The following is a 20,846-nucleotide window of genomic DNA, read 5'->3' on the forward strand; positions in this document are numbered from 1 at the left end:
AAATAAGTATGTTAAGGAAGATAACTTCTGCTATTATTAGTCCTTTGACAAAAAAATAGGGTGCACAGGCTTTCATCTAACACAGTGCAGGAGATAAATTGACAAAAACCTCTCACGTGCTATCACACACACTATCATCACAGCCACAGTCTGCCTTTACTAAATGCACCACTTAACCAGAAATGACTGCAACCCAGTAGCGTAAAGAAAAGCTGCCTTGTTGCAAATGGGATCTACTTCAAAGTTCTTTCTGGCTTCCAACAAGTGGGCCAAACAGCAAGATGTTGACTCCTGCAAAATGCTTCCTTCAAATGGAGTTTTGGGAAACAAAAAGTAGTGGAAGAATCCCTCTGAATGGTTCTTGCCTACATTAGAATGTCTGAAGATGTCACAACACATTATATATAATGATGGTTGTTGTCTTTCACCTAATAAGTGGACAGCGACTGCCAACAACCTCTCCAATGCTTGTGCAACTCTATGTGAACCTAGAAGAATGTAGGGAACCGAGGGGCCTGATTTTTGTTACTCACAGCATTATGAAGCCAACAGAGAATGAAGCCAAGAAAACCATAGGAGAAATTTGTTGTCGTTTTAACTGAAATGTAGAAATGATAAGGTAAAGAGAAATGAAAGTGACAAAAAAAAAAAAGCCTATGGTACGAGCCGAATCCACAACCTCCGCATTACCAGGCAAACCTAGTTGCATAACATGATTTGCTCTCTTGGTGTGGATACTAAAATCTCAGCTCAGTTAGATTACTCAACATTTAAAACAGATGCACTATACAGCTAATACTTGGCCCCTTTCCATCAAGAAAGTATGTCAGGATGGGTGTAAGTTAACAAAATGAGTGGTACTGAATCTTTATGTGGCAGGAGCACAGTGCACAAGTTGGTGCAACTTATTTATGCTGTAGCAGCATGTACTATACAGGAGCCAATAAGAAAGAAGCCTGCACTGATGAGCACTAAGGCAGTTGGAACAACATTGTGGGTACAGATATAGCTTCAGAAACCACAAAAATTCAGCCAGGTAGATCTTGCTATATGCATTGTGGATTTGCTGTTAAGTTCAAAGGGCCATGATACTTATTTGTAAAGAAATCTTGTTTTCAGGTAATTATGCATAAATGTCCCCATTTTTTTGCCCACTCAACCTATTTTTTTTATCAATGGTACATTATGCAAGCAAGTATCAGCATGTCTTAATCTTAATAATGCATTTTCAATGTTCAAAAGAATTTATTATCATAATTTATTCCAGATATCTGCATAGCTCAAAGGTGCCAAGCTTCCATTTACTACAGGGAATCAATGAACCTGGTCTAGTAAAAGACACCTTAGGGCACCACAGCAAACATGAAAATGAGCAAAAAGACTTACCTCTCTAGCTGAAGCTCTACATTCCTCTTTTCATCAAGTTTCCCATTCAGGTCAACAATCTCCTGCTTTAGGGAGTTGAGTTTTTCCTTGAGCTTGCTCAATGTCTGCTCATATTCGAGGCGTTCCTTCTCTAGGTTGTGTATCTGCATGCAAATGTGTACAAAGTATGGCTTTCATGCTCGTCCACCTTGTCCACTTTTATGCAGACAACATTGTAGTTAGTGGGGCAATAAAAAAATGCCCATATCAGCAAATGTTTGACTCATAATGAAAAATCAAGAGAAAAAAAGAACAGTTTTGTTGAAAGCGAAGAGCAGTGATAGCAATAGCCAATGCAAATATAGACATACTAATGCATGCCATGACCTTTGACAACTTCTGAAAAAGAAATTGTATGGTTTATAACTAGAGACAACAATGCGTAATGTGACATTAATTGTAGGCTTCACAGCCCCAACCAGTACCCATACTTTAATATGGAGGCAAAAAGTCTCATTTGAAACAATGTGTCCGACACTGGGTGATTTCATAAGGAATTAAAAGAACCACAACCAAGTGTATTTGCATCCGCAAAGCCCCAAGCCCTGCTTGCATTCTTTTGTATACCTTTTTGCATTCTTTTGCATGCCAAGCATTTGCATCCCCTGACTTTAGATGTGCAAAACTTAAAACTCTCTACTCCCTAATATCTCAAAAGAAGATTATGAGTCCTAACCAGCATATTGAAGAATAGAACTTTAGTTTCACAAAAAAGCAACTTTTAAAAGTATGCAAAAAGTACAAGTTTGAGGAAAGTTAGAGCAAAAGTTCAAATACTCAATTTAAGGCCTGCTTATGAAAGTGTCACTTTTCTGAATAGAGTCATGAGAACGAGGCTAGAAAAGTTTTAAATCTTCCATTGCAAATCAAAGCACAAACAAATGATCGCAACCTCGGCACAACATCAAAACTAAATGCTGGAGTCTTTAGAAAGTGTATAATGAAGCGGAGTAACGTAAGCAAATTTTGTCGATTCGTTATTTTTCATGTGGCCGCAACTGGCAATCATTGCTATACTGTGGGCGCCACTATAGTGGTCAGTCTGTCAGTGTGGTGTTCCTCGTTAGCCTCTCTAACCTCTAAGAATCACATGTGTTTTGCTTCTTGCTTTTTTTTCTATCTTTTTCTTGTGCCTGCATTATGTTTCTTGTTTTTTTCCCCCTTCTTTCTTTCACTGCCACAAATTTTGTTTACAGACTTCTTTTAACACGAAAGTGTTTTATGCCAGGGTCCACAACCAACTTCCTGTAATGGACGTGATGTCAGCGGCGGACACGTGAAATATGAATTTTTGACAGGGATGGTGCCAACAAGTGTAGCCTGGTGTAGGTCGTGTAGGTAAAGCCCCTAGGTGTAGGCGGTGTAGGCCTTCTGCTGAGGTGACAATGTAATTTCCGCATATGGTTTGTCTTTCACGTCTGATTAGCCTGTGACACATCGTCACCAACGGAGTGCAGCTTCAACATGCATCAGCAGTGCTGACACACGCCTACTGCTTTGTTTGCGGTGGCACCTACTAAGAAAACTGCTGCACTATGTAAACTCTACAAACTCTGCCACTCGCATCCCTGAAGCTGAGCATGTTGCAACTGAACTGGCTGCCCAAAACACTACAGAGACGGACCAAAATGCTCGTACCTTCGTCGAAGTGACTTGGCAGCAGGATGCTGCTCGCCAACCATTCCCATATCTATTGGCAGGACAATTCCACCTTGTTAAAATGAGTTTTTAAATAGATGAACCTCTATGGGGATTTCAAGGGGAATTTCATTTACTTTGTTAATCCATGATTTCATTATATCCCGTTTCATTGTAATGAGGTTCGAGAGTAATGTGTTTTTCCAAGATTATGTATAACCAATTGGCCCCAATGGCCGCTCTACTTTACTGTTCAATTTGTGAGGCATACAAGCAGGCTACCTAGCTAGCTCGTGCACATAAAGAACGAATGATAAAACAAAATGAGAAGTGCAGAGGAGAAAGAAGAATGCAGATATATGTATAATCTTGAGTAAGGGCTGCACCCATGTATGCGATGCAACCCCGACTTGGCAGCCCGAAATTTTGAACAAGGAAATCCAACTGAGAAGCAATCGCATTCAGTGTGCTGATGCACCATCACATTTCACATTTTGATAGGAGCGAAATGCGAAAACACCCGCATACTTGGATTTAGGTGCACATTAAAGTACCCCAGGTGGTCAAAATTTCCGAAGTCCTCCACTATGGCGTGCCTCATAATCAGAAAGTGGTTTTGGCACATAAAACCCCATAATTTTTTTAAAATTTTTGTTTCTATTGTCTTTTTTACAGTTTCAAAGGCACTTCAGGCTATAGTAAGAGCACATGCAAAGTGCTCATGGCACAATTAATAATAATAATTTTATTTCTGCCTCAAGAAATACAGACAGGGGAGCTGCAGAAAAAGCTGTCCTAAACAGCTTAACTCGGCCGCAGCCCCAAAATACAAAGCAGCAGCGACAGGCAATCTCATTGCAGACATGACGGCATCATGTTAAAAAAAAATATATATAACAATATAGCAAGAACATAAGGGAACCAAGCAAAATCTTATCTGCACTTACATGTGCACAAACCAAATTACTTCGTCAGAAGCGTGATTACGCTTATTTAAGACAATCGTCAAATCAAATAACGCATCAAATAACAGCACGAATGACACAGAATAATGGACAAAAAAAAAAAAAGAACAAGGAAAACATCCTATATTAAGCTTAACTATAGCTAAAGATTACTCAGTGGTATAATCTTTTACATATGAATTCCATATGGAATGTATATCTCGTTGGGTACAGGTAAACAAGTTGATGTTAGCAGATTCGTACGCGTTGGGAAGGGAAGTGTGTGTTGGAGGCGCTCTTTCCCCATATTGATGAGAGCTGTTGGCACCAACCAGTTTTCGGGGTGTCCGAAAGGGTAACTCTTTTTATTTTCTTGTAAGTTTGCTAGATGCCGAATGTGACATATTTCTTGTTTCTATTTTAAAATGAACGTTGAGCCGATATTGATACAGATCAGATTTTGAATATATCACTTTCAAGAAAAAAGCCTTTGGTGGTTGTTCCATAATTTGCATTAAAGACATTGCAAAGACACTGTTTTTGCAAAATATAAATTTTCTGTAGACAGGACGGTGTTGCAGTGCCCCATACCAGCTCACAATAGTTACTGTGAGAATAAAATAATGAGTTGTAAAGAAGCAGTTTAATTGGCTTAGGAAGAATTTATCTAATGCAGCCAATGGCGCCAGTTATTCTAGCTAATTGCTTGACAACTTGGTCCCCTCTCCATGTGCTGTTTATGACATAGTTGAAGAAAATACTACACCGAGACAATTAAAATGATCAACTGTTTCTATTTGTTTGGAGTTAAATATGATACTTTTGTGTGGAGAAACCAGTTTATTTTTCGTCCTGAAGATTACCGCTTTTGTCTTTCTCTCATTAACAAGCATATTATTAGATTGGGACCATTTTTCCAGCGAGATCATCGTGTTGCATGATTGTATCAGTTTGTGAATGTCATTTCCGGAGAAAAAAATGCCTGTATCATTTGCATACATTATGAATCTGGCATTTGGGATAATGTTTACAATGTCATTAAGGTAAATGTTGAAAAGTAGTGATCCTAACATACTGCCTTGTGGGAAACTAGAATAAACAGGTTTTATTTCTGAGCATGCATTATGTATGTCAACTGTTTGTTTCCTTTTAGACAAGTAAGATTGTATTAGTTTTCAAGCCTGTCCTCGAATTTTGTAGTACCATAGTTTCTCTAGAAGTAATTTATGGTTTACAAGATCAAACGCTTTTCAGTTCGCAGCCTCATTCCAGTACCTCGAGGATCATTCGCATTACAATTATCATTCGTCAGTTCGCATTCCGAACAGTGGCAATCAATAAAAACTTGGCATGTGTTGCTCACGTTGCTGTGAATCATGGTGGGTGCAAATGAAATCAAATGACAATTAGATGCTGTAAATTGTTGTCTGCTGAACTTCGAATTTGATGTGTCTTTTGCAGAAGGCGCTACACTCGTAAACTTGCATTTGGTTCTTACATTTGTCCGGCATGTAGTGGAATGTGAAACTCGGATGGCATTTGATGTTTTTTCCACTGCACAGCCACAGTGCCACAGTGGTTCAGCTGAAGGTACCAGCAGTCTCAAGAATACCACCAACACATTTGGTACTGAGCCACGTGAAATTTTGTGAAAGTGATTGTATCCCCGAAAGTGAGCGCCCCAGAATACCTCTCCATGGCTTACGAGATTGCACCCTGACATACCTTTCATGCCAGCGCTATCTCAGAGGCCACGACCGCCCTAACACGCTTCTGCGGGTGACACAAAGGAGCAGACGACATGCACTGTGATCAACTGTGGCATAGAACTGCGATGCTGAAAGATATGGGACTGGGCTAGCTGGCAACGCATAGTACCAGTCAGTTGGAAGTTGGTGCTTGTTTTTGTCCCCATTGACTTTATTCATGCCAAAGTGCCAAATGGCCCATTAAGTAATAAAGCCAGTGGCATCTATAGCAGCAAAACGGCACCTAGATTCTAACTAGCTGCGACGCCACATCACGAGTGCGCCTCATCGGAGCAAGGCAGGCGAAATTAGGGGGCCTCAATGTCCTCCTCACCCGCCACTCCTGTACGGAGCAGTGGGTGAGGAGGACATCAAGGCACACTAGGTGAAACGGTGTCACTGCAATGCGACATCACCGTCGATCTCGAAAGCCTGTGTTATCGGTGTGTTCCTTGCTCGACCAAGCTCTTGCCTGCATTTTAAGTGCACCTCGGTAAATCAAATCAAAACATGTTAAGCGTCTCAACGCGCTTGCTTACCTGTGAGAAGTTCATAACTCGATGGACTGCTCCGCGGCGTACAATTGGACATGAATGCTTTTGCATTCACAACTTATAAGTGCTTAGGTGTCCTCGGATATTTTTCTAGGTCGAGTTACTTAGGGAACACCATCACTTTTGCAAGACAGGGCTTCAGGGCATCTGGTGCAATGGGCGTTCTGCTGTTGGTTCTGCTTACTGGCTTTCAACCAATCAGTGTCTGCTGACGGGAACATCACTGAAGCTATACCGATTCACTGAGAATGCATTTCTGTGCCATGAAAGTAGCACAACACTGCAGCGATGCGATGTTGGCTCAGGCCAAGTGCGCTGGTCTGCCAATAGGGCTACATTGTGCTTTCATGCGCATGGCATATTAAGATTGACATAGCTGCACTTTATATGTGGTTCGGCACTGTATTGTGAAAATTTTTTGGGCAGATATATCCAGAAAGAAAGGAAAAAAAAAAACAGACACTTTTACATGGCATTTCTGCCACTGAAGCCTGTGTGCAAGGGGTCAGATGGTGCAAGTACACACGGACCCTTCTTCCACGAGACACTCGAGGTTTTTCTGCATAGCTTGATACAGCTACATACAAATAAAAAGCTGAAAAAAAATTATAGTAAATAAGAAAAAAAAAGCAAACTGCCCTTACTTTCATAGTGAGGCTGTTGTTCTCATCAATACTCATCTTGTGTTTCTTCTTGAGCGATTCCAGTTCCTGCTTCATTACATGGTACACCTGGAAATAAGTACTGTATTTCATTAAGAGCAGGTGGTGGCCCAGCTGCAATACTGTTCTGCGTGGTTGACCAACAGTTGCCTTGCTGGCAACAAAGGAAACATTGCAGTTGCCAAGTGCAAAATTAGCCTTAAAGGGCAAATGAAATAAAAATTTCAGACCCTCATTCCGAGTTTTCTGAACATGTTCGACAAGCCTACATGCACTTTCCAAACGCAGTCAGCCACAAAAACTGATCAGTGGAGGTGGTGATGATGATGATAGGCGGGTACAGAACATGAGAACATAGAGCATAGCATATTCTGCCAGAAAAACTTTTTATCACACATGTTCAAAGGCATATTTCAAAGCAGAAGATGGTGCCTAGTATAGTATATCTGCATATCCTTTTTAAATGTATGCAAAAATCTATGCAGACTTTGTGACTAGATTATGCACAATGAGAAAGCTCCAACATAGTTCTTTGAATATGCATGTAGATAAAGAAGCCTATATTTTTGTTAAATCTATGCATATAATGAAGTAAAGACAACATCCGTGTAAACTGCAAGTCCTTGTGCCTTTTTTTTTTTGTTGAGCTTGACATGGTTATTCATTACAACAGAGGCTGAATGGAAGCAAACTAGAATTTATAGGCATGTTAGACAGTTCAGTGAGCTTTATTTCTTTCTCCTTTCGTTGATATAACTGATATGATGACACTGTGTCAATCAGACATTTGCTTGTACAGTGCAAATACTCATCTTTGAAAGGGACACTAAAGACAAAGGCAAATACTCATTCGATGTGGACTGTTTAAATACCATTCCAGAAACCTCACAACACTTGTTTCGTGCCATGAAAAGACTTAGTCTATGAGAAAATTGCATCTGAAGGGTCTGAATACCTTTTTCGAAATTCAGATCTCTCACCACCCAACCAGAGTAGTGGTGACATTTCATATGCCATCACCACCTTTTGCTGCCGTCGGTGAGTAAAACGGTGCCCGACAGAAGGTGGTACCGAGCCAAGACAGAGCAGTGAATTTCCCCAGCAGGTGCATTTTGGTCAAGTGGTGTAGACTGTTTGGGCATCCCGCGACATAGCATGGAAGTTGAATTCTTTGCTACTTGCAGTTTGTGCGAGTGTTGCGAGCCAGCAAAACCAGCGCAGCACTACACGATAATGAAACTACTGAAACGCGAAAGCATGGGCAGCGCGAAGTCGACCGAAAACGAAACATTTCGAATGTCCGCATCGTTGTCACGGGTAATTGCAATAAATTATTTTTTCTGAAAATGTAATAGAACTGGACAAGTAGCATTTATTTCATCTTACAATCGAAGCATGTTTTCTGCAACGAGTAGCTGAGTACTAGTGACAGAATTTAACTGAAGAGTGCTTTCGTTATCAGGCAAGTGCTCGAATGTCCCGGGGGAGTCTCTAATCATGTCCTGCATTTACCTCAATTTCTCGATTATTAAGGCTTTGTTCCTGATAATATTGAAGCCTTAGGGATTCTCGAGCACTAATCTATCACTTTAGCTTGACTTAGCATTTGCCCTTAGTGTTCCTTGAAGCCTGCTAGAACATAGCACAGAAAACATGTATGGTCACTATAAAGCCAAACAAGCTATTAACTGCATGAAACATAGCACCTTCTTTGGAGATACTCTGTTCCCTCATCTGATTACCTGATGTGCTCACAGCACATACACTGACAGCAATGATAATCTTAGTAAAAGTTTAATGCAAACACAGCAGTAGCCTTAGGTATGTGACATTATTTGTAGCAGTTCAAATTTGCAAGGGCACCGAGCATGTGTGCAACACACTTTTAACAAACACAATGACCTGGATGGTTTAATCCAGCCTGAACACGTACTGGACTATTTTTATTGTTTTACTGTAGCTGTTTTTCTTCAGCATCAAAATGATAGGCTTTTGCAGTTAATTTGTAAAATTCTTACATGTACTGTTAAAACCAAATTTTATATCTACTACACTATTCAGACATATTCTCATATAAGTGTTTTGCAAAGCTAAGTATATCAATTGGTTTTTAACAGCGTGAAAACACAAGAACATGGACAAACAACATATGTGGTATTGGACACACAACTAAGTTTATTGCGATGGGAACATCACTTCTTGAGGAGGCACCAAAACACTGAAACAATAAAAATAGAAAAAGTGATACTTTGCATGACATGCACATGACTTATAATGTGCACCACGTGTTATCAGCAGGATTCCGAACAAGAACTGAAAAGAAAACGTTCACACAAACAAACAAACAAAGCAAGCAAGCAATTATAAAGTGGATAACGTCTCCATGCAAAACCTGTGATGCATTACACCCTACAGAACAAGTAATCCTGTCAAAATGTTTGGCTTCCAAACAGGCAAACAAGCGAACATTATTTTCCTATAAACAAGAAAGATATATACTGCGTGTTCTAATTTAACAAAACTTTACAAAAGACTGCTTGTGGCATCTGCACAAATCTACTCCTTGAGCTGGATTCCTTGAAGATTACATTACATGTATGATCAATCAAAGTCCACAATTGAATAATCAATAAAATTTCCCTATTTAACTTTTTGATGAATCAATTTAGCACACACTGAAATTTACAAATTGGGGCCAGCAAGTTTTTAAGGCATGTCTACTTAGCAGGAGTTCAGAAGCTGGCACCAGTTTCAAGATGTGCATTCTCAAATTGTACAGCGAAATGTCATGGTACACCAGTTAAATGTCCTGTACTGCTCAAGAAGGTGTTCGCTTTTAAAGGGCCCCTCACCAGGCAGCAAACTTTGGTTATATGTTGGAAGTTATGTGTTCTCTAGGGAGCATTCTGCCACAGTAATTTTTCAAATCGGCTCAGTAATAGCTGAGATAGAAATATTTCAGTGCCGTGAACCCATGATTTCAGGAGGCGAGCTCTGCTGCCAAGCGAGACGCTCTCTCCACTTGCCCCATCTAGCCTCTGCAAATGAAATTTCTACCCTGCGTTCTTTCATACCGGACCTCGAGGATCGCGTGACGAATACGTTACGGGCCCCGCCTTTATTTTTTTTGCCTCCTCGTTTTGTTTTTTGTGGCGCGGCACACTTCCGCTGACGGCGTCACATGCGAGCTGTTGTGATTGTCTCGTTTCACACAGTGCACGATTTTGTGCACTGTGCACGAGGACACCCGACTAATGGTATAATTCAGTGCTACACGAATACTGAGGCAGAACAAGTGGATCGCAGAGCATGATCGCATGCTGGAACATGGTAGAAAATGGCATAGTTTCGATACCTGCGCACGTGACTGCACGACCGTGGGAACAAGCTGACGAAGTGGAAGCACATCTCTCTTGCTTCGGTGCGAAGTAAAACAAAAAACACGCAGACATTCCGTTTGTGTTTTATTATTTCTCTAAACTTCAATTTGTCAATTTAAGCAACAGATCACACAAGTAGCAGATGTCGCCTTGAATGATTCTCGAAGTCACGTGTCACCATGTGTGACGTCAGTGCAAACACGTGTACGTAGGCACACTAGCATGTGTACGTCATCCTCCAGTTTGGAGTGCGGCGGTCGCGAGGAGAAGGGAAAACAGTGTTCGGTTTCAAATTTCAGATCTTTCCGCGGCGCATAGCAATTAATACTTTGCAGACACAATCGTTATTGCGCAAGGTATGCTCTGCGCTTGTCGGCTCAATATGGCCAGGCCTAGTGAGGGGCCCTTTAAGAAAGTAAGTGGTACAGCAGTGCATTTTGCAAAAACTTTGACAGTGCTTATCTCAATAGTAGTGCTAGTTTAAAAACCATTTCATGTGGACAACCCTTGACAACTCCCTGGCTTGAATTTGAGAATTGCAGTAGATGCCGTAAAGGGCCCCTCACCAGGCCCCATTTCAAATGTTGGTTATAGTACAGCGGAAGGTGTAAAACACCATCAAGGCAGTGCTTAACCAAAAGAATGTTTTCAAATCAGTGAATTATCGCAGGAGATAAAAGAAATTGAACTGTCCTGTCATCATACCACCTGAAAGCGAGCGCGACTACCAACAGAGGTATTCTCCCCCTTTGCCTCGACTAGTGTCCACAAGCAGCATTACTTCCCGGCTTTCTCCCACACTGGAGTGGAGGGACCATCTCACCTTCATGTCCATGTGATTTTTTTCTTTTTTTCACCTTTTTCGCCTTTTTTTTCTTTTTCTTCTCTTTCTGTTTTGCTGCTCAGCATGCTTGCAGCGCACTCCATGCTGGATGAATAACCGAGGTCGCATGCCATGGTTGGTGACGTTTCAAGTAGTGCACCTTGTGTAGAGGAGTTTGTGCATGTGACCTTGACTTTCTCAAAGTGCGGCTCCGTTTAGAGGAAGAGCGTGCGGCCTTGTGTTTGAAACTTCAACTGTTTTTGTGCCATGCAGTCGTTTCATACTTTGCAGACACGATCGCCACCATGTGATTTATGTGCCATGCTTATTTGTTTGCAATGCCTAAGCCAGGAGAGGGGCTCTTCAAAGTGATCAGTTAAGAAGTTAATTAGTGAAATTAGCCATTTATGCATTTCAATTTCTGATGCAAGTGATGTCCGTGTCTTTGAGTAATCCAGTCAAGAAGTAGAATCGTGACACCAAGAAAGAAACATTCAGGTTTTAAGTTCAAGTAACTCATCTTCTATGCCACTTTTTATTTCTGCCTTAGGCATCATGCCACAGCCTTGTTGCTAGGTGCCATTATCATCTCAATTAGGTGTGCGCATGGTCACTACAGCGTAAAATGTGCAGAATTAGCACCAGGCAGAATGATAACTGAACTCATTAAGCATAACAGCACACTCAACCATATAGCTATCAGTTCAGTCATGCCAATCGATCTGTAGAGAGGAATCTGTATTTTCAACATGATTTCATAACAGGTAGTTGCTTCATTCCTGTGGTTTTTAGTGTGCACTGTTACAAGGTCAAAGACTATGGTAAAGTGGGGGGCATCAGGACTGGCCGACAAAGTGATCAAGAAATGAAGATATGGAATGAGACACTCAGCTCTCTTAAGATAGCAGCAGGAGGCAGGCATTTTAATGCAGTGGCCTTGTGCAGTATAGAAGCTGGTGTGTGACAATGCAATTAGCAAGACAAAGAAAGAAATGCAGCTGCCTAATGGAGAGGCATTCTGCGTAGTTGCTTTAGCTATGCTGGTGATGCAGTGGGAGACCTCATCGCATAGCATCACCATGTGTGTGTGTATGTGTGTCACAGTGGCACATCACCAGCTCTTTATTAAGGTTAGCATCTAGCATTACAGCTCGCACTTTGTACACATTTGTGTATATAAGCGACTTGATTTTGCCAGATCTGCTTAATCAAACAAGAAAAAAAGGACGATAACATATGCACGCATCCACGCTACACACACACGCACACACATGTGCTCACTCACATACACCAAGCTTTGAGTAAATTGAGCCCTCTATATACTAGGTACTCTACAATTATGAGGACTCACCAAAAAAAGCACAAAGAATCATTCTTTCACCCAGACTTTCTTTCAACTGAGTCTACAATGCTTTGGAATAAAATTACAAGTGTGGACAGATTTTTCAACAGTCTATCATGATTCATGACTGAAGGGGTAGTCACATCACGCTAGGTGAGTTGTTGAACAATAAAGTGACAGATATGAAAAATACCAGCGTTGTGAAGTGATAAGGCAGGGAGCTCCACCTTGTATACAACAAGCTTCCACAATAGAAAATGTAGGATGATCCTTCAATGAAATATCCACTTCTTTCAGTTATGTTAGAGACACACTGCTTCTTGTGCTGCCACTCTGCATCTGTTAAGACTTTCGAATAAGCCCTGAAGGATAGTGAATTTCATTGGTCTCTTTTTTGCAGCTTAAACAAGGCTTCACCTTCTCTTTTATTATGTATTTGACTTCATCAAACAAACTTATGCGGTTTATTCTCTCTGAACCAGAATAAAAAAATATTTGGTTCAACATACTGGTAATCAGATGACATAGAGTTCAAAGCTGTGCAAGTTTGGACATGTCTGCTCCCACAACAGGCCTGCATGGATGAACACGAAACAAACTGACACACCAATTTTTCAGACCATATTTCGCAGGCCCACACTAACCTATGATGCACTGAAGGAAAAGGAAATATAAGCGACGGGCTGCCAACTATAACTCCGAATTGAAGCAGCTATTTTCCTTTTCAAAAAGACTAAGCCTACATAAACAAACTCTTAGTAGGCATACACTGAAAAGAGCATCAGCTGAGAGCAGACCTGAAAAGGCCTGCAAGTATTTCCAAGTGCTATATTTAGCGTATGCTGTTTGCAGAGACTATTCAAATCTGCAGAAGTTGACTTGAAAATGTTACAAACTTTGATATGCTTGATTCATGTTAGCAGTGCGACAGCAACTGAGTACAAAGGGGAGACACAGACACCACAAGTGCTGGACTACAACTGAAATTTACTCAACACCAAGGTACAGTCAACCACAAAAGTTTACAGTCCACGGAATCTCTGAAAATGTTAAATTTCCGAGCAGCCTGCAAAACCGAACGTGACAATGTTGTTCACATATACCGGTACAGGCTGTAAATCTGAATACTAGGCTGCGTTGTGAGGCTGCGCAGATATTCAGCTTTGTTTCAAACCTCGTGTTCCGTAAAATTTTGTAGTTGACTGCACACATGCAAGTACCCTGAGAGGCACACAATTTTTACTGTGCATGCATGCCACTCATCCTGTGACTGAGGTATACTCCACTTCTTTCTGTGTGATGCCAAAAGACATGATGCTAATGTAGTAAGCACTTTTTTTTATGCTAAATGCTTCAAAGACCAATCTTCAGACATGTGCGGGATATCAAAAAGCGGGTTGCATTGACATCTTAGACAATGATCAGCAAGATGCCGTGGCCCAGCTATTGCTTCTAAATGTGAGTGATGTTCACTCAGTCTATCATTTAGGCACCTTCCAGTCTGATCAATATAGCATTTGCCACACATCACACATCTAATTTTACGCTTCATGTATGTTTGCGCAACACGAGCACATTCTATTGTTCTTTTTTTCCCGAGATCCATACTAGAGCGGAATGATTTCACCCAGCTTGTAACACAACAGGATACAACGGATGAATTTTTAGAGCTGGCACAAAAGCCAGTGAGTGTTATCTGTGGCTTAGTCCTTATGTCCTAATGAGCTTGTAAGCATATCACAGTCATGTTTTCCTTATCTTTGCAAATGGGTTATGTTTTTTGACATGTAGTTTATGTGGCGTGTATTTGAATATCTGAACTTCTATATTTACACTAGACCTATGCACTGTGAATGCCTTCTCTCTCCCTTTTTCTTTTTTCTGCAATTTCTGCCAAGCATATTCTTGGTCATGCAAATTATTGTTTATCTTTATTTTTTCTTCAGAACCCCACTCCTGTAAATAACTTTTCCTCAGGGTTGAAAGTATAATGAAGTAAAACACACACACACACACCTATAGGCTTTTTCCTTATCGGAGGGGGGGGGGGGGAGAGAGCGAGAGAGAGAGAGAGAGAGAGAGAGAGAGAGAGAGAGAGAGAGAGAGAGAGAGAGAGAGAGAGAGAGAGAGAGAGAGAGAGAGAGAGAGAGAGAGAGAGAGAGAGAGAGAAGGCACATGCTGTAGCTTTTGCAGTGCTTTCGAGGGGGGCTCCCACATGTTCAAAACAGTCTAGAGGGCATTATGGCGACACTAAAGGGGCTCTTGGAAAGGCCTATAACCCAGTTATATGAACATGCTCACTCAGGACCTACTGCAGTTATATTCATCACATGAAAGACCTGATGATGATGGATGTGGCATTTTGTGGCACAAAGGTCTCAAGTATGGCCAAAGAGCACCAGGCCAGTGCTAATGAATTCACAGTGGAGCAATGAATTTTGGGAGGTCCCAATTCAGTTTTAACTATGGGACCTCCCTCTGTATACTTCTATCTGTATATTAGTTTTACGTAATAATAAATTGATTGATTGATTGATTGATTGAACATGGATGTAAAGGGGCCTAAGAAACAGTCACTGTAAAGTGCGTAAAATCTATATGTAATAAGATTATGGCAATGACTAATGGGGTGTACTATGGACACGAAGGATACATTGTGGAAGAATGATATGATATACTAAAATACCACATGAAAGACCAAACCACAATGACTTTTTTAACTGTGGTAGCACATATAAATGCAGTAAAGGCCTCCTTGAACTGAACTTGACAGCGGCAGGCTGTAGCCAAGCTTCAGCTTAAATGCGTTTAGCATGGCCATCAAACTATGGTAATAACCTGCAGAAGCACTCAAAGAAATGCAACAATGTGTTGTATATTCTACAAGAGTAATGGTAGTGCTCTTCTTTTTTTGTTGTTCTGTTTGTGCTGCACGGCAAGACATGGCAGTTGTGCCCAACAGCTTGAATGGAGCAAGATGCTACAGCAAATTAGTGATTTTGGTGGGTGGAAAGATCATGGGGTTTGTACCGCTAGCCATGAGAAAATGTGGGCGAGAAATTCAAAATATAATAAAGTGACTCATAGTAGCCTTGCTTCACATAGAAAAATATTAATTTGTTCAGACAGTACATATGCACGCTGAAGATGAAGTCTACTTGTTTCCTTCATTTGCCATTGTAAAAGGGCTCTCGAAAGGCAGCTCTCGAAAAAGAAGCCGTAAACGGCAGCCTTTTACCAAGCAGCTTAGCTCTGACATGTTAAAAGAGGAAACTGAATTTGTAGAGTCACACTTGCCTCCTCCTGGCTCTCCTTCTCCATCTTCTGCTCCTCAAGTTCAGACAGCTTCTCCTTGAGCTGATGATCCAAGGAAACTGACTTAATCTCCTCTGACTCCTGGTAGCGCCTGATCATCTCCTGGCAGTCACGCCGCACTTGCTCTGCTTCCTCACGCAGGTCACGCAGCCGCAGCTGTGCTTGCTCCAGCTTTGCCTGCGTCTCCTGCGTGTAATGGCAGAGGAATAGCAGCAAAAGTAGCTGCAACATGTTGAGGTCTGTTATATCTTAGCACCTATATACAACAGTGATGGTTGTTTTGAACTAACCTTGCATTACTCTCCTTTACTTTTTTCCACAATAAACTACTATTGAAAAGTGTAAACAGCCAGGAAAAGTAGTGCCACCCTTCTTAATTGATACCAATTATTCTTGCTTTGCTTTATGTTTAAAAATTAATTCGAACTTCAATTTAAGAACTTCTATTTAACTAAGTTTTCTATTAATAAAAATTTTCTTCAGTCCTCTAATATGCTCTCATGTGAGACACTGCATTGTTGCTCTCAGTTTGGCAACATAATTTTGCACTGCACTCTAACTCGATGTTTTCACGCATTGTATATGCCCTAATTTTCAACAGGAGCCACCTGGAAGCAACAACGCAAATTGTGCTACTGTGTCATTTATTGATCTGCCACATTGTCAGCACTTTTGCAAGGTTCGATTGTTGCTTAAGGGGAGGTGGGGGAGGTGGTAAGGGGTACATGGGTCTTGGAAACCAAGAAAGTAACAAGAAATCTGTCTTTAATTTCTGTGATTTTTTTATCTAAATATCATGGCCAACCTGCTGGCAATAAACTAGCTTGAAATGACATCTTGTTGAGGAACAGAACACTGTATTTAAGATTAAAAATGCTCAGCTTCAGTCCCCAAAGCACTGAAAATGACCCTCATTGTGGTATTTACGATTCCAAAATGATTTATGAGAGCCAGGCTATCTTGGTCTCATTCGAAAGAGCATCTTTTGCAGCTTGCTTTCCTGTCAAAGGCAATCCTTCAATGCTGCTTCAGAAGAAAGCTACCTGGTTTTGTAGCTTAAAAGGTATATTTCTGCACTCTTATTAGTTTTTGGTATTTTTCTAAAAAAATTTGAATGCTGCAAACGGACTCGTATCTGTCACGAGGCCTATTAAGCCACTACAATTCAGAAATCCCGGCAAATTGCCCAGACTGCCCAGAACTCTACTGCTCACTCTCGCACATGCTTTGGCAATGTACCGCGTTACCAGAGGGCCCTCTCTCCAGTGAGCCCGAATGAGAAGAAGCCCTCAAAAGCCCGGACCTCAAACTCCAACTCAAGGCCATCCAGAGGGCCCAAGAACTGGCGGAGCGTCACCACGTTCCCGTCCCGACTTAGGCGTCGCCTACGGTTTCGGCCCAAGGAGCTCCCCGCGTGTGATCTCCAACGGCTTAAACCCTTCAGGACCTCAATAAAGTTCTTGACTGACTGAAAGTCGAAAACTTCTGGGAGCAGCACTATCTCTTTGCTACTTATTCAATTCTCCTAACTTTTTGGTTTCTTGAATGCTAGAGAATCTTAGAGTGCAGAACCACTATTATGTAGTGCTCTAGGACAAGGCAACATTTCAAAATCTTGTAGAAATAAACAAAAATTAATATCTGCAATGTTGCAACTTCAGAATTTTATAACTTCATCTAAAATATATATACTAACATTAAGATGACAAGTTGCATCTTTCGACATTCAGAGACATAACTGCTCAATTTTAGCTTTCTTGCTGCAGTACATGTGTTGCAATTTACTGCTCAAATTTATAGTTCAAAATATGCGTTAATTTTTGCGGGACTGACTTAGAGAAAACCTAATTGCATATTTGCAATTGGCTCACAAGTTGAATATTTGTTGAAAATTTCAGGTTCTAGAGTCAACAACAAAAATGTTTTCTCCAGAAGACGAGTTTACGGACACCTGCGCATGTGCGATTTCGAAACTACGAGCCCAGAACCGTTTATAAATTGTTCTATATTGAGTTACCCATAGCGATGAGCAAAACGCATCTATCGCGAAAACCCTTTCAGTGTTACTGACGTACCCGGATGTTTTTTTGTTTCTGTCCCACCATGTCACTGATTAACAGTAGGCATAACCTTTGTGTAGAGTGCGGGAACGGCAGTCACCGGGCTGCTCTGGAGGCAGCCAGCGACATCTAATGGCAGCTGCTGGGCTCGAGATAAGTGTCTGGGCACACACAGCCGACGCATCTAATCTCGGGCCCAGCCACTCCCATTAGACATCGCTGGCTGGCGACGGGGTGCCCCAGCGGATGTCGTTCCCACGCTCTACAAGAGGGTGACGCCGACTGTACTAACACATTCTCTACTCTCTAGTGAGCATCATATTAAGAGTGCATTTGCCATTATTTGAGTCATTTTTTTCCCTTCTGAAAAGCCAAGAATAAACTGTTGTGCTCATTTTTATAACACTTGAGAAAAAAACCTGACACTGGGGGTGCATCCCCTGCAAGAAAACTGGACACTGAAAGGGTTAAAACACCCAATTGGGTTAAACACCAACTCCTATGACCAATGTAATGGTGACTATGCTCTAAAAGAAGAATCTGGCACAAGCCTTTTACTCTAGTGCCCATCTTTCATAGGAAGAAATAAACTGCACTTAAAAGTAAATCAGACATGAGGCACATCCGTGGGTGTGATTCATGCATGGCAACACACATGGTGGTGTTTTCATGAAAGCTGACTTGTTTGCATAAATTTGTCTAAATTGATTGAGCAAGCAGGGGGACTTCTTTAAATTGCAGTGCAAAATTTTACTAGTAGTTACAGTTTCGATGGGCAAAATAGGGTGGTCTCACACCCATGGCACTTTGTTACCACCAAGGAAGCAATGATGGCTTGTTGAATTTATTTGTGCTCCAATAAATAAAGTGCAAAAGAAAGATACCCAAATGCAGTGTAATCTTTGCAGGCTGCCTAACTCACCGTGCATTAAAGAAAGCAGGCTTTCCTGCTCACTACAGCCACTTCTTTAAATTCCACAGTGGCTTACACTTGTAGAAATATATCTGAGAAGCTGTGAAGAGGATCTCAGACGTAAAAAGCTTGCATGTTCTGGACAGATTATTGCTGTAGAAAATGGGTCGCAGCAAAGATCTTGTTCACTGAAACTCCCATAATGGTGGCATTACAATCTGCATTACATTTGATATCTGTTGTACGGTACCTCAAACAGCCTCTTTTTCAAGCTTGTGTGTATAGCAAGGCTACCACTGGAGACAACACATATTGTAGGGGTTGAAGAACGGACTTCGGGATGAAAACCAAACTTGGGAGTATTTATTTTACATTATATACAGAGAGGTGAGAGTCAAGTAACATTCGTACAGTCATTACGGGCCGGCAGCAACTCGGACGCTGCGGCCCGCGGCAAGAAGTTCGAGAGAGGTGAATCAGGGAATCAGGGAAATGCTTTGGTCTCTCTGGAATGCTTCTTTTAAACCCTTCGAGGACTGGAAGTCGCGTCATGTTTGGCCAATGGGAGAGTCCGCTCAGATGACGCCATTTTCAGCCAATGGTTGGCGCCCGTATCGCGTTGTCACACCCGGCGGCTCTCTGTGGTCTTGCCTCGCAGGCTTGCAATGCGCTTCTTCCAAGGCGGAGAATGGGGGGGTGCTCATGCTCCATTGTCCGAGGGCCCACCTGCTCCCGGTGCTATGGCCGCGCAGCGGTAGCAAATGTCTTCTTCAAAGGCGATGAAGAAGTACGCTTGGGCCTTCCCGGCTCGTCTGGCTGTCACGGCGCATTACCGTCGTCTTGGTTTGGCACCCACTTTACTTCCAACAATGCCGTGCTATCCCTTCGCTTTCTGGCAAACTCAAGCATTGAATAGCTCCACCGGCGGCGTACGAACTTGTTTGCAAGTGTCCTGCCTCAGGAATGCGGCATCCCTGCTTCTGCATTCCGCAATTAGCTGTACTGCGATGCGAAGTGGTTTGGGGAACTCGAAGTAGGCGCAGGAAACAGCTCCATATCTAACAATATTTAAAAGTTGCTTTCACACACCAAAAGAATAGAAACATATTCACAACAGATAGGATATAACAGTCTCTCATTTGAAAGTACATGTAGTTAACGTCCTTTCACCATGCACAAGCAATGCAGACTGAAGCAATTTTCATAAATTTAGCCTCAGCATCTTCCAATCGGCTTCCAAATTCTGACTAGCAAAGTTTTTTGTATCTGTTTATTGCACAGAATTCTTATTCATACGCACGAATTGAAGACTCAAAATATGCTTGCAAAATTTATTGTTGATGGCAAAGGCCACCTCAAAAAGATGAGATGAGGCTAAAATTGGACAGAAGAAAAACTAACCGCTGGTTCTGTAGAACGCCCACAGCATTTTTTCTAAATTTGACTTTGTGAAACCAGAGGTATTCATAATGGTAACAGCATGAACAAAACGATGACAGAGTGAAAGGACACAGGACGAGCGTTGACTCACAACTAAGTTTACTGAAACACACACACATCAACTTGCGTGTGCTTCAGTGAACTTAGTTGTGGGTCAGCGCTCGTCCTGTCCTTTCACTCCATCATCGTTTCGTTTGCCCTGCTACCATTATGAATGTATACCAACTGGCCCAACTTCCCACTTTATTACAATAACAGGTACTTTTTCTGCAAGGTACAAAATAAAGTGGCACAGATTCCGACAATAACAGCATGCCATCTTCCTATGAATGTGACACATGGATGTGATCAAAGGAGAGTAACTGTGAGCCAATCCCCAGGCTAATTCACAGAGCTACCAAAAAACTGCCACCCTCCTTACTAATCTTGGTATGTTCCTTGGCTACATAGTTTTACTATCTAATAATGATTATGGCATTTCATGTGCCAAAACCACAATTTGATTATGAAGCGTGCCGTAGTGGGGGACTCCAAAATAATTTGGACTACCAGGGGTTCTTTAATGACAACTTAAATCTAAGTACACAGGTTTTTCGCATTTC

General features: G+C 41.6%; 1 protein-coding gene across 6 annotated transcripts in view; it reads right to left on the reverse strand.

Moving 5' to 3' along the window:
• Window positions 1-20,846, reverse strand: part of LOC135902878 (coiled-coil domain-containing protein 186-like) — a 143,413-nt gene that overhangs the window by 98,462 nt on the left and 24,105 nt on the right. For all 6 annotated transcript variants that reach the window (XM_065433162.1, XM_065433164.1, XM_065433159.1 and 3 more), the window contains 3 exons: window positions 15,814-16,017; window positions 6,954-7,040; window positions 1,387-1,529 (listed from right to left, as the gene is read on the reverse strand). In XM_065433162.1, the coding sequence (XP_065289234.1) occupies window positions 1,387-1,529; window positions 6,954-7,040; window positions 15,814-16,017 (434 nt within the window). The remainder of the gene's footprint in view (window positions 1-1,386; window positions 1,530-6,953; window positions 7,041-15,813; window positions 16,018-20,846) is intronic.

The sequence above is a fragment of the Dermacentor albipictus genome, chromosome 1, assembly GCF_038994185.2.
Source record: "Dermacentor albipictus isolate Rhodes 1998 colony chromosome 1, USDA_Dalb.pri_finalv2, whole genome shotgun sequence".
NCBI lineage: Eukaryota > Metazoa > Arthropoda > Arachnida > Ixodida > Ixodidae > Dermacentor > Dermacentor albipictus.